General features: G+C 45.2%; 1 protein-coding gene across 3 annotated transcripts in view; it reads right to left on the reverse strand.

Moving 5' to 3' along the window:
• NPLOC4 (NPL4 homolog, ubiquitin recognition factor) overlaps positions 1–13,466 on the reverse strand; it is a 55,559-nt gene that overhangs the window by 24,475 nt on the left and 17,618 nt on the right. For 2 of the 3 annotated variants that reach the window (XM_082860375.1, XM_082860374.1), the window contains exons 5-11: positions 12,917–12,965; positions 12,098–12,192; positions 9,801–9,924; positions 7,381–7,560; positions 4,128–4,214; positions 2,094–2,165; positions 1,546–1,672 (exon numbers count right to left, since the gene is read on the reverse strand). In XM_082860375.1, coding sequence (XP_082716501.1) covers positions 1,546–1,672; positions 2,094–2,165; positions 4,128–4,214; positions 7,381–7,560; positions 9,801–9,924; positions 12,098–12,192; positions 12,917–12,965 — 734 coding nt within the window. The remainder of the gene's footprint in view (positions 1–1,545; positions 1,673–2,093; positions 2,166–4,127; positions 4,215–7,380; positions 7,561–9,800; positions 9,925–12,097; positions 12,193–12,916; positions 12,966–13,466) is intronic. The other variant, XM_082860376.1, reaches the window with a different exon arrangement.

Genomic DNA, 13,466 nt, shown 5'->3' on the forward strand with positions numbered 1-13,466 from the left:
AGAATCAGGTGTGTGGGCAGGTATATTATCTATGAATTTCACTTTCTGGATAGTAAAGAGGTGTCACAAATGTTCTAAAGAGAGGGTGTCCAGTCTGATAGGCTTGAGAACCACCAGCCTAAATGCCTGGACCCAGAATCTCAGCCTAAATGAAGAGGGCAGGGGTTTATGTGATGCAGAGAGTAGAAAGAGAATACTTTCCTTCCCTTCATCAAACAGAAAGCCGGCTTGGCAAAATTCTGATTATGTAAAACGTGTCTCTTCTCTGCTCTCCTCCTTGGCTCCTGCTACCCTGAGCGCTCTCATCACAACAGGCCCCCTGCCCCATCTGCCCCCGTGGAAGGACTCTATGCTACGGAATTACTGCTTCCACAAATCCCAGTCCAAACTCCCATCCACTTCCTTAAGCATCTGACCCCATTAATTTATGCTAACATGTGAACAATGCAGCCATGGCCTCTCATGCCCCCAAAGTACATTCATTTCAAAAAGAAGGTGCTGGTCACTCTAAATGGATCTCAAATCAAATGGATCTTAAAAATTCAGACAGTATGATAGATGTTTTCCTTCCCATGGCAGTGGTAACAGGCTCAGCTGGGATTAATAAGGGATCTAGTTACTTACATGCTTGGGCTGTTTGTAAACTGGTATTTTGAACTAGAGGAAGCATGGTTACCATGAACAAACTGGATTATCATCTCTGTGATGGTAGAACCCAAGTCTTCACAGGATAGAGGTTAGTGTTTACTTTAAAAAACTGACCAAAGAGATTGTTTTTATTAGTTGGTTCTCCAAGTTTCAAGTTCCTCCTTCTTTCAAATCATACGGTCTTACGCCAGGCTTTTCTCTAGGACAGCATCTCAAGTATGGTATAAAAGATTTGGCGGTACTTGTTTAAGGCCACAGTCTTTTATTATTATATATTCATGGTGTACATAACATGTAGTATGATGTGCACAACATCTCACACACACACACTCATCACTCCCAAAAACAAGCTTTATGGAAATGGTTTCTTAAAATGACACTCCCACTCATAAATAAAAAAGTAACACAAACAGTAAATCCCTCTTCTCCTGCACAGCTAGACAGAGTCATCCTTGGTTACTGCAAAGGGGCAAAGATAGCCCAGAACTCTCCAGAACCAAGTGAACTTGGACTGAGGCCAAGAGAATGGACTAGAGGAGGGCTACACTGAGGCCGCAATTCTAGTAGTTTTGTGTGATGCTGAGTAGTTCAAGATTTTTGCCACAAACCAAAAAAGAAGAATCTTATGTCTCACAGGCCCATTAAGAAAGTCTATTGTAGGGACTTCCCTGGCGGTCCAGTGGTTAAGACTCCACACTTCCACTGCAGGAGGCACGGGTTCGATCCCTGGTCAGGGAACTAAGATCCCATATGCCGCGCGATGCAGCCAAAAAAAAAAAAAAGAAGGAAAGAAAGAAAATCTATTGTAACTAAGTTAAGAATGCAAAGCTACTGAAAGAGGAACAAAACATATTAACAAGGTAGTAATATTTACAATATAAATGCCCCCATTTATACCTGTAGCCACTGCAGTAACAAACTTGGATCCAAAATGTCCATCTGGAGAGAGTCGACATATGTTGGGATGCTTATTTTGAAAGTCTCCTGCAGTGATACATTCTTCTGAACTCAGGAAATAGGTGTCCTAAGAAAAGAGAACCAGCATACCAAGTTTTATAGCATCATGTCAAAATATGCTTCTATTTCTTCTTCAGAAAATATTAAGAACTAAACTATGACACATCACAAACTACGGTGAAGCAAGTACCTATAATTCCTGACTGTTACCAACTCCTTACAGAAAAACACGTGTAACCAGTAACGCCTTAGAAGCACAGGCAATCCACCTCATGGGCTGACCTCCAAAAAGCAGTGGTTTATAAAGGTAAAGTCTCTCTGATCTCCGAGACAGAATGAACAGACCCAGCCTTAATTTATCAAGAACACTGTGTTGAAAATAACATGGTCTAAAAGCCAGGGTGAGCTGTGCAGAGACACCGGAGAGTGCAGCCCAGAGCTGGTCCATAACAAGCTCTGGCCAAGCGAGCATCCCTGCCCCCTCTCACCTTATTTCGACTATATCGAACTGTACCCTTTCGGGTATCTTCCGAGACAAGGTCTGTAAATATCCAGCCAACCTGCATAAAAGAGAAGAATACCTTCTGAGTCTCTCCCTGAAACAGGTGACGAATGTCTTCTAGCTTCTGCCAAGAGAGGAGACTCCTGGAAGCCAGTTCTTTCTTTCCAGGTGAGTCAGCTCCTCAGCTAAGCCACTGTCCACACCAGGGCTCTCAAACTCTACTCAGCTGACACTGGCCGTCCTCCCCCTGGTGCTGCCGGGTGGAGATGAGGGCAAACGAGCACATCTCATTTATTCGTTAGAAAAAGTCTTCTCAGCACCACCTCTGTGCCCTGCACTATGCTAGGTGCAGGGGACCCCCGGGTGCATAAAATTAACAGAACATCAGTGAAAAGGGAATCTACACTCCAGAGAGGAAGACAGATAACAAGCAAGCAAATAAAGACAATGCCACTTCAGATACTAGGGCTTTCTCCGTAAGACAGGAAAACATACTCCCCAGAGAATGCATGTAAAATAAAAAAGAATGATAGAACGGAGACTTTGCGCAGCTGCTCCTCTAAGCTCCGGTGTGGGGCTAAGGGAAGCATCTGAGGGTACACGGATCTGAAACGCCAGTCCCAGGGCTTGGGGCAGGGTCAGCCTCCCTGGCACGTCCTGCTACAGCAACAGTGCCTGTCTGTGTGCTCTGTGATCCCTGGCCTTCCTGTGCCCATGAACCTCACAGCTGATTACCATTCCTGAACCAGAACCTGGCTGGGAGGTCTAAGAGCAGGGCTGGAATCCAGGCACACACCCACTTCTGTCCTTCGGAGAAGTGATCTGGTGCTTGTGACCCTCTCTAGCACAACCCTGACATGAAACTCTTCAATTCCATCTCCTGCAGACATGACCAGGCAAATCTGGAGACTTTCATTTTCTTTAAAAATGCCCAAATGAACAAAACCCCCGAGGAGGATGGCAATGGAGAAAATGAGACTTAAAGGATAAATGTAACTCAGCAGTAAATAAAGCAGAACCAAAATCAAGCTGAGATAAATTAGGGCTAAGGAACCAGTGTTTGGAGAAAGGCATTTAAGTAACTTCAAGATCTTCTAATTATGATTATCATGACCAAACATTTATAACAAACATAGGCAAAAAAAATCAGGGACACTGATTTCTCTTTTGAACAAGAGAAAATTCCAGAATTTAAACCAAAACATGCCCCTAAATCATGATGCTGACTCCTTGTTAGAAACAACAGGACTTTTTTGTTCTTAAAACGATAGTGACTTTGTTCCGCAGCATTCCTGGGTTATAAGGCACATTTCCAGTCTTCCCTGTTTATCTGTAGGGAGTTTATTTCTCACTGTCTAAATTGATTAGGAAATAAAGGATAAAACTTACATAGCTACTAAGAGTGAATTCCTAAGATGTGTTCAAATTCACAGTTCAACATTATCTATAAAACGCCATCTTTATAGTTCCTAGGAACTTAACCAAAGATGTGAGATAAACTAGATCATCAGACTCAAAAAGAAAATTCTTCTCTGTCTTCTAACTGCCCAGGAAAACTAAGAAGGCTTACACGCTCAGATGGCTCAATTATGAACAGGAGGTTCAATGAGGATTGAAGAGGGACCACGAGAAACTCCAAGTGTGGGGGACAGAAAACGATGAGCGCAAACAGACACGTGAAGGGAGAGCTCACACCTAGGAGGAGGATGTGCCTTAAGAGCCTGGCGTCAAGGTCCCCTCCGGCAGGAAGTAGGGGTCTTGCTCCTGCTGCTTCTTTCCTCCCCCACTTTGAGGCAATCCTTAAGAAGTATGTCTGGTGGATTTAAATTTAACAGTCCCTGCACTGGGATCCTTTTTTGGGCACCCAATAAACACAAGTGAGGTTTCAAAACGTGCCAGGCCTGCACCTGACCTTGTGCAGTTGGGAGTTCAGTCCCAGACCAGGTCTGGCCATACCACCCACCTAGATGTCCCCAACACAGAGCCAGGGCGCCCCCCTCAAGGCCAAGAGAATCAGTACCTTCCTCAGGCCAAGTTTGGCAGCAATTTCATCAACCACCTCAGCCTTTGGGTCTTCAAGAAGCTCCAAGCTATTCTGTGTACCAATCTGTGGGGGTATTAAAGAGAGATGTATTTAGAGGAGGGGTTCAGAAAAGCAGCACAGCAGCTCTGTTCCATTTCTGGCTCAGGTGTCACAAAGGAGCACCGGTCTCCCCCTTGCCAAAAAGGAGAGTTAAGGCAGCGGGAAAAGCTCAACCAGATAACACAGGCCAAGCCCTCCAGGCTCTTCCCGTCTAGGGCTGTGCTTTGCTTTTAATCAAGGTTTAGAGAACATGAAGAGGCTGTATTCAGGCTGGTTCATGTCAGCAGCTCCACATGAAACATGTGGTTGTTTAGGACTAGGGAAGGCTCTCTACACCTTAAGGTTCCTTCATTGGGGATAGAAGTTAGTTTCAAAACTCCCTTGGATAAATAGTTTTCACTCCAAATAGGCTTGGCTAGATTAGGTAAGATTAGAGCTGTAAGGTAACGTTCGTTCCCAAAAAACAGTCTTTGAAAATTCGTATGCAGCTCCTGCAGGGACAGTGCTTAGCTTCACAGGCATGGCAGAGTGAGAGAGTACAACAGATACACACACCCTAAGCCAAGGATAGGGCACCTGAAATCGGTAACCTGCTGACCGGTGGGCAGAGCCCTCAGCTTGGGGCAGTGGCGGGGGGCTTGGGCTGGCTCACATGCAACCTACACTGGCCACAGGATCCCACTTCCTGCAGTGGACAAAGCTTGCTGAAATCTTTATAATCTGCACTGAAATGCAGCTCATAAAGCTAAGCATCATACTGAGCAGAAGACCCGGCTACAGATTATGAAAGTGAAGGTAATTCCAAATTGAGTTATACTAATTGGGTATATCCTTGTAAATTAGTCAAATCCTGGCAAAATAACAAAAGAACTTTATGTTGCTGGGTATGACCCATATGGAGATCATTAATACCTCCAGAGCACAGGTCAAAGCACAAACTCAGAACAAACCTAAGGATTTTGTTTCATGACATGTGGCAGCATGAGCTTCAACTTCTAATGAGCTGGAGGTTATTAGAGGTCAAGTGTTTCAACCTCCAAGATCCCCAATTTGGGAGCTCTGATGATGTTGTTAGTAGTCTGGACACCAGAGGCTTCTGTTCCGATTTTTGTTCAATCATACTCTTAACAGAACTGTTGAAATGCTTCATGAAAGGACCCTCCTCAAAACTGAATTGGAATGTCTTGTGCTTCCAAAAGCAGCTCCCACTGACAGAGCACACTCAGTGCCCAAAGAGTCAGACAAGCAGGGTCTCTGGGTGAGCATCTACTGCCATCTCACGTCTCCCTGGAAGTGAACCATCATAAAAGGCCTGGTCAAACATTTCATCTGTAGCTCTCAGTAAATAATGAGAATATCCAAGGAGTAGATGACACACAATCTGTACAAATACAGCCAGGGAAGAAACAGCATCTGTGCAGGAGCCACACACCTGCACACCAGCCAGTGGCCACAAGGCCTGCAGTTTCAGACCCTGGTTTATTTAAAAAGTAGACCAGTCACGGTGAGATCTCCAGAACATGGCACAGGTGACACACCTGTATATGGCGTGGTGCCCACCCAGAGACAAAGGAGGGGATAGTGTGAAATATCTGTATATCTGCTTATACTAAAAAAAATTCAAACTTTAGAGATCTAAGCCAAAAACTGCTTAAAGTGGGGGCTACCTGTAGGAGAGGGAGGAAATTAGATGAAGGGGAAGACGTTGTTTGTAGACCTCACTTTGCAAATGTGCAGTTTTTTTTTTTACTTTTCCAACATTTTTTTAAATAAAAAATTTCAGACATACAGCAAAGGTTAAAGAATTTACAGTGAACACCGATATCCCACCACCAAATTCAGCCACTAACATTTACTATGTTCCATTCACCCCTCTGGCCATGCCTCAGCGCACCATGTTTTTGTGTTTTTACATCACAGTCACCTGCAGGCACAAGACCCTTCCCCAACTACCTCAGCACATCATGAACCAGGATGCAATACAGTTCCAATCTTCACTTTTGTAGTAAACTTATATACAATAAGACAAAATAAATATTTTATATAATATATACTATACAACCATATAAACATTTTACATAATTATACAAATTAAAAAATATACATGGGCTTCCCTGGTGGCGCAGTGGTTAAGAATCCGCCTGCCAATGCAGGGGACACGGGTTTGAGCCCTGGTCCGGGAAGATCCCACATGCCACAGAGCAACTAAACCCGTGAGCCACAACTCCTTAGCCTGTGCTCTAGAGCCCACGAGCCACAACTACTGAGCCCACGCACCACAACTACCAAAGCCCGCGTGCCTAGAGCCCATGCTCCGCAACAAGAGAGGCCACCGCAATGAGAAGCGGTTGCGCATTGCAACGAAGAGCAGCCCCCGCTCGCCACAACTAGAGAAAGCCTGCGCACGGCAACGAAGACCCAACGCAGCCATAAATAAATAAATAAATAAGTAATAATAATAATAAAGTAAATCTATTTAATAAATAAATAAAAAATATATACGTAAATCCAATCCCTAAATACTGAAAATAAAGCAAATGAACGTAAACGTGTAACGCGTTGGTGACGTAATCATACAGGGAAGATCTTCCAAGTGACTTTAAAACACAGTAACCAACTGCTGGTCCCTAGTGGGATATACCCTAGGGGCCCTCCCCTCCCACCAAAACAATCTTGAACTGTTTTCAGCCCTACACTGGTGGTAATTTTGATATTGTTATTAAGACAGTTACATGTGTGGCATAAGATAAAGAACTTGAGTAATTTTGTGACTCTTAATTCCATAAATCCTGGGACAGCTGATTGTAGGCATGGACAGAGGAGATACAGAAGCAGAAGAGAGAGGGCAACTGTATGACACTTTTGGGGGAACTGACAAAAGTTGAATAAGATGGCAGATTAGATAAAAATATTGTATCGAAGTTCAATTTACTTAAGTTGCTCAGTGTACTTGTTATATGAGAACGTGTCCTTATTCTTTGGAAATATACACTGAAATATTTAGGGGCCATGATCTTACTTTCCAATAATTCAGAAAATAAATACTGTGTGTGTGTGTGTATAGAGAGAGAGATAGACTGGGCAAATGATACAGTAAGAGAAGCAGCATGCAAGCTGAAAGGGCTCCCATACAGCCTTCAAAACAAAGCAATACAGAGACCCGAAGACAGCAAATCCTGTTCACATCTACCTGAGGAGGTTCATAAATCGCAGCCACTTCAGCCCTGATACCAAGAGGAATGTCTTTGTGCTCCGTGTACCGTCCATACAAGTACCCGAAGTGCTGGTTCCCTGTCTTCCTCCAGAAGTCAAGGAAGCGGTCAGCAACTGTATGATTCTCAAACATGATGTTGTCCACATGTCTGTATTTCTGTAGAGTTAACAACAATGGGCTAAATTAAAACACTCCATCAAAAATAAACAATTTACTATTTTATCACAAACTGTTCACAAGTATCTTTTACCTTTTTTTTTTTTTTTCAAAATTTATTTATTTTATTTTATTTTTGGCTGCGTCGGGTCTTTGTTGCTGCGCGCGGGCTTTCTCTGGTTGCAGCGAGTGGGGGCTACTCTTCATTGCGGTGCACAGTGGCTTCAGTAGCTGTGGTTTCTCATTGCAGTGGCTTCTCTCGTTGCAGAGCACGGGCTCTAGGTGCGCGGGCTTCAGTAGCTGTGGTTTGCGGGCTTAGTTGCTCCGCGGCATGTGGGATCTTCCCCGACCAGGTCTCGAACCCGTGTCCCCTGCATCGGCAGGTGGGCTCTTAACCACTGCGCCATCAGGGAAGCCCTTACCTAGCTTTTTAAAACACACACACACACACACACACACACACACACACACACACACACACACACTTTAAGAATGTACTCTCGGGGGCTTCCCTGATGGCACAATGGTTAAGAATCCGCCTGCCAATGCAGGGGACATGGCTTCGAGCCCTGGTCAGGGAAGATCCCACATGCCGTGGACCAACTTAAGCCCATGCACCACAACTACTGAAGCCCACGCGCCTAGAGCCCGTGCTCCACAACAAGAGAAGCCACCACAATGAGAAGCCTGCGCACCACAATGAAGAATAGCCCCCAGTCTCTGCAACGAGAGAAAGCCTGCGTACAGCAATGAAGACCCAACGCAGCCAATAAATAAATTTATTATTTTTTTTTAAAAAAAGAATGTACTCTCGGGACTTCCTTGGCGGTCCAGTGGTTAAGACTCTGCGCTCCCAATGCAGTGGACACAGGTTCGATCCCTGGTTGGAGAACTAAGATCCTGCATGCCACACGGGGTGGCCAAAAAAAAAAAAGAATGTGCTATGCCCTTAAGACGACTTCAGATTCTAGTGGGTGGGAGGGGTAGGGGTGGGGCTCTCATTAAATTAATTCAAATTAATCTTACTGGGATTTTGCCTAAAACGCAGGTTTTCACAATCTCTAGGTCAAAAAAAAAGTTTTCAAAAAGAAATTAAGACAGAAAGAAAGAGAGACGGGGAATTCCCTGGCGGTCCAGCAGTTAAGACTCTGCGCTTCCACTGCAGAGAGCGAGGGTTCGATCCCTAGTTGGGGAACTGAGATCCTGCATGCCGTGCAGCGCGGCCAAAAAAAATTAAAACAAAATTTAAAAAAAAATGGAGGGGAGTTCCCTGATGGTGCAGTGGTTAAGAATCCACCTGCCAATGCAGGGGACAGGGGTTCAATCTCTGGTCCGGGAAGATCCCACATGCCACGGAGCATCTAAGCCCGTGTGCCACAGCTACTGAGCCTGCACACCCTAGAGCCCAAGGACCACAACTACTGAAGCCCGCGTGCCTAGAGCCCGTGCTCTGCAACAAGAGAAGCCACCGCAATGAGAAGCCCACATACGGCAACGAAGAGTAGCCCCCACTCGCTGCAACTAGAGACCATGCACAGCAATGAAGACCCAATGCAGCCAAAATAAACAGAAAGGAAGGAAGGGAGGAAGGAAGGAAAGAAGAGAATGGGAGGGAGGGATGGATGGAGGGAAGGAGAGAAAGAAAGGGAAGAAAGGTGCTCAAACAGTTAAGGAGGGATGGAATTCTAAGGAGCTAAACATGGGCTGGCAGTGGCAGGGGAAAGATGAGGAGGGCTATTTTTGGAGGGCTGGACAATAAGAGTGGAAAAAGCCAGAATAACTGCACACCGTTTTCCCTGATTCTTTTTTCGCTCCTTCCTGAGTCCAGCCCCCTTCTTAACCTGGCCTGGACAGATGCCCTGAGCTGGTCCCAGGGCAGTTCTGTTCAACTACCAACTTCCAGAGCCGCAGTTTCTTAAAAGGTAAAGTCACAACCACTGAGCATTTTAAACAGTCGCCAAGAAAATTCTGCCTCCACACAAGCCAACAAAACAGAAAACTGAAGGCTCCCCTCTATGCTTGAAAGAGCTAGAGATCTTACAAATAATGTCCTCAGTGTATGATTTCCATAAAAGGGTCAATCAATCAGCCCCAAAATACCCAAGACTCTGCCCCATGTAACTCACACTGCTACCAGCAGCTCCTTTCCAAGGAGGGGCTTTTCCAGACATTTTCACTCCTCAGCCATGAACACAAATCTACTGCTTTCTGCATCTAGATGGATACAGCGAACATCTCACCTGTCTATTCAGAGTGATGGCACTTGGCTGGCACTTAGTACAGATGCCATTAGGCCACGGAAGGTGTCCTTCACACCCTGATTTAATCTTGCAACTGATGTTCTCCAGGGCAACAAATTTCCCCCTGAAAAAGAAAAGGCAACTTAATTAATTAAACATTACAATGGTGAAAAGTGTAGCAGGAGGCTGGAAATAAAATGTCAGGTATCTTACACTTCCTGAAGGGAGTTCTCAGGAGCTAAGCACGTGGTATCCACAGCGGGGAAAATGTGCTAAAACTTATTCTAATGGTGTTGTAGCTTCTGTCCTGTACACTAGACTGTACAAGAATACAAAACTATTTTCCAATAAAAGCAGTTTTAATTTTCACTACCACTGACATCTATGAAGATTTTTTTCTTTTCTTTTTTTTTAAATTGTAGTTGCTTTACAATGTTGTGTTAGCTTCTACTGTACAATGAAGTGAATGTACATATATGTATATACATATATATGCATACACATATATACTACATATATATGTATATGTATACCTATATCCCCTCCCTCTTGGACCTCCCTCCCACACCCCCATTCCACCCATCTAGGTCGTCACAGAGAACTGAGCTGAGCTCCCTGTGCTATACGGCAGGTTCCCACTATTTATTTTACACGTGGTAGTGTATTTATGTCAAAACTAATCTCCCAATTTGTCCCACACTCCCCGTCCCCGTGGCCACATGTCTGTTCTCTATGTCTGCGTCTCTATTCCTGCCCTGCAAATAGGTTCATGTGTACCATTTTTCTAGATTGCACATATATGCGTTAATATATGATATTTGTTTTTCTCTTTCTGGCTTACTTCACTCTGTATGACACTCTAAGGTCCATCCACATCTCTACAAATGACCCAATTCCGTTCCTTTCTATGGCTGAGTAATATTCCATTGTATATATGTACCGCATAAGATTTTCAACAGTACTGCTAAATATCTAGATCTAACCTATGCCATTGACAGAAAATGAAGTTCTTTTCAAGTTCCATCAATTTATCAGAAACATTTACTTTATGAGTCTAGTACTTAGACTTCTGTATAAAATTCTTATTCATAGAAAAAACCTGATTAGGATATATAACAAAGATATCTTCACTCTGCTTTTGGTCAGTGAGGATGTCCTGGGCCCCACTGTGGACTTGGGGTGAGCCTGCACAAGTGACTTCACCCTCTGCCACTTTCCCGTTCACAAATGGTCCAGTGAATAGTCCTGTCCTCACAAGCCAGCGGCATGCTGGAACGATGGCACCTGGGAAGCAATGACTGCCACCTAGGCTGCACGTTAACAACAGCAACAAGTGAGCCCTTGACCTAGACGGACAAAAGGCAGACAGGTCCCAGCACACTCATGCTCTGGTCAAGACAGCTCCAGAGTTTACCCCACAAGTGGGCAAAAATGGGCTTCTGGTGGGATCTTTTTTTCCCTGGTCTAACTTTTTTTAAAAGTCATTTTAGGATGTTAGCGGGTTGTCAGAGAAAAACTACGAGCAGGCCAACATGACATTCTTCACAAAATGTTGCTGACTCGGGTTCAGCCACCATCTCCTCTCCCTGAATGGATAGGAATCATAAAATCACAGTAAGAAGTCCGTTACTTTCTGGTGAAGTGAGCATATCAACAGAAGGGGGTTGCACAGGCAAGTACCTGACGTAGTTTAAAAGAAATCAAACTGCTCTCAGCTTGCCACTGTCACAGCATGCTCTAAGAGCCAAGGGACAGCTGCCCCCACTGCCCAACCCCACCCACGCTGCCCGCCTGGCCGAGCCTGCAGACAGCAATGCTGAGGCACCAGAGGCCAAGCCATGGACAGCGCCACCGCCTCAGCCCCGCTACAGCTGTGAAATTGAGTTGATAAAGAGGCAGCTTCCAGGGCAAAGGGCAGACCCCACAGACAGAAGACTGGCCACCATCACGCCTTATCTCATTCAGGTTCAGAAACAACTAAGTTGCCAGGGTACCGCATACCCGAAGGAAGGTCAGCGGGGTGCCCCTGGGCCTCCACAGCCTGGCCTCTGCCTGCTTGGCCCCTGCCCATGCACTGGGCACTGTGGATTACAGCAGGGACCAGAGTCTCCCCCGACTTGTTTCTCTTTTAGAATCAGGACAAGATTCACGAATACAAAGACTTCATGCCCAGACTTTGATCTTTACTTTTCTCACTCATATGCCCAGGGGCTTTAAGCAACACGTGCCAGAGAGAGAAAACGAACTCTGCGCCCCAAAGCCACATGGGTGCCGCCCCCTGCTCTCAGGCCGCTTACTTGTCGGCCCCTCCGGTCAGCTTCCGGATGTAGGCGTGGAAGGACATGTGCTTCACGGGAGGCTCCAGGTGATTTAGGTAGTCCTCGTCGAAAGGCTGCCAAAACACACAGTCAACAGTCATGCACTCGCCGCTGGGGTCACGGTCGCGGTCGCAGCCTCCACCCGCCAAACCCCGAGGCGGGTGGGCAGGCAGTGAGGGAGAACTGGTGATGGGTCCTCACTATCGTTCTAAGTCAGAACCAAGTTCTTCTCTGTGTACCAGTTATCTTTTCAAGATTGAAATGAATCTCTATTAAACACAAAATGCTCTAAGTCAAATAAATATCAGGTAAATTTTGCAAAAAAAAAAGCCACAAGATGAAGCAAGAGGAGCCTCATGAAGAAAATCAGGTTGGCCTTCCTGCCGTAAATTCAGTGTCAACCAGTCACCAGTCGGCATTATTGTGGTAACTCTCAACCTCACCACGACAAATCAGTAGAGGAGACGTGAGATTCAGGGTAGAGTAAATCAAAACAATGATGAGCATGAAAACCGCCAGGCCCGGCTTTGTGTCAGGTTTTAAAAGGACTGTCCAGGGAGCCCAGTGTAAATGCTGCCCCTTTATCACAGCAATACCCATGTCCCAGCCGTTCATAATCCACCCAGAAGGTCACTCCCATAAATAAAGGCTCATCCTCTCAGTGCAGCCTGCACTAGTGGGAATACGAGGCCCAGGGCAATAAATAGGTAACTTCCTTGAACCACTCTGACCCAGCCCAGGGACTTAGGGGAAGTGTCAAGACGGCTCTGGGAACTCACTCTACTCGGACTCTCTCACCTCTAGAGGAACGCAGTGCACGCACTTCCCCAGAGGCCCATGTCGGCACCTAGAGCACAGGGAAGAGAAACGCACAGTGTGAGCACACTGCTCTTCTGCTGCTGCCTCCCTGAATGTTGATACTTAAAAGGCACATCATACCTAATAAAGTACTTCCCCATCCACATGAAATTATCTGAAATGGTATGTGGTGAACAGTTTTTAATGGTTTAATATTTTGGTGTGTATTAGAAAACACCGACCAGTGCACCAAACCTGTGATTTCATGGATATTAACTGATTTCATGGATATTACCACAAACTAAAAGCAAAACTGAATGGATTTAAAGTCAATTTAAATAAAAACGTTTGGTAAAGACTAAGAAAGTTGGTACATAGACATGGCAAAAACCCTGAGAATGGGAGATCAGCTCGGTGCTTTGTGACCGCCTGGAGGGGTGGGACAGGGAGGGTGGGAAGGAGGGAGACGCAAGAGGGAAGAGATATGGGAACATGTATATGTATAACTGATTCACTTTGTTATAAAGCAGAAACTAACACACCATTGTAA

This window comes from Leucopleurus acutus, assembly GCF_964270905.1.
Source record: "Leucopleurus acutus genome assembly, chromosome: 19".
NCBI lineage: Eukaryota > Metazoa > Chordata > Mammalia > Artiodactyla > Delphinidae > Leucopleurus > Leucopleurus acutus.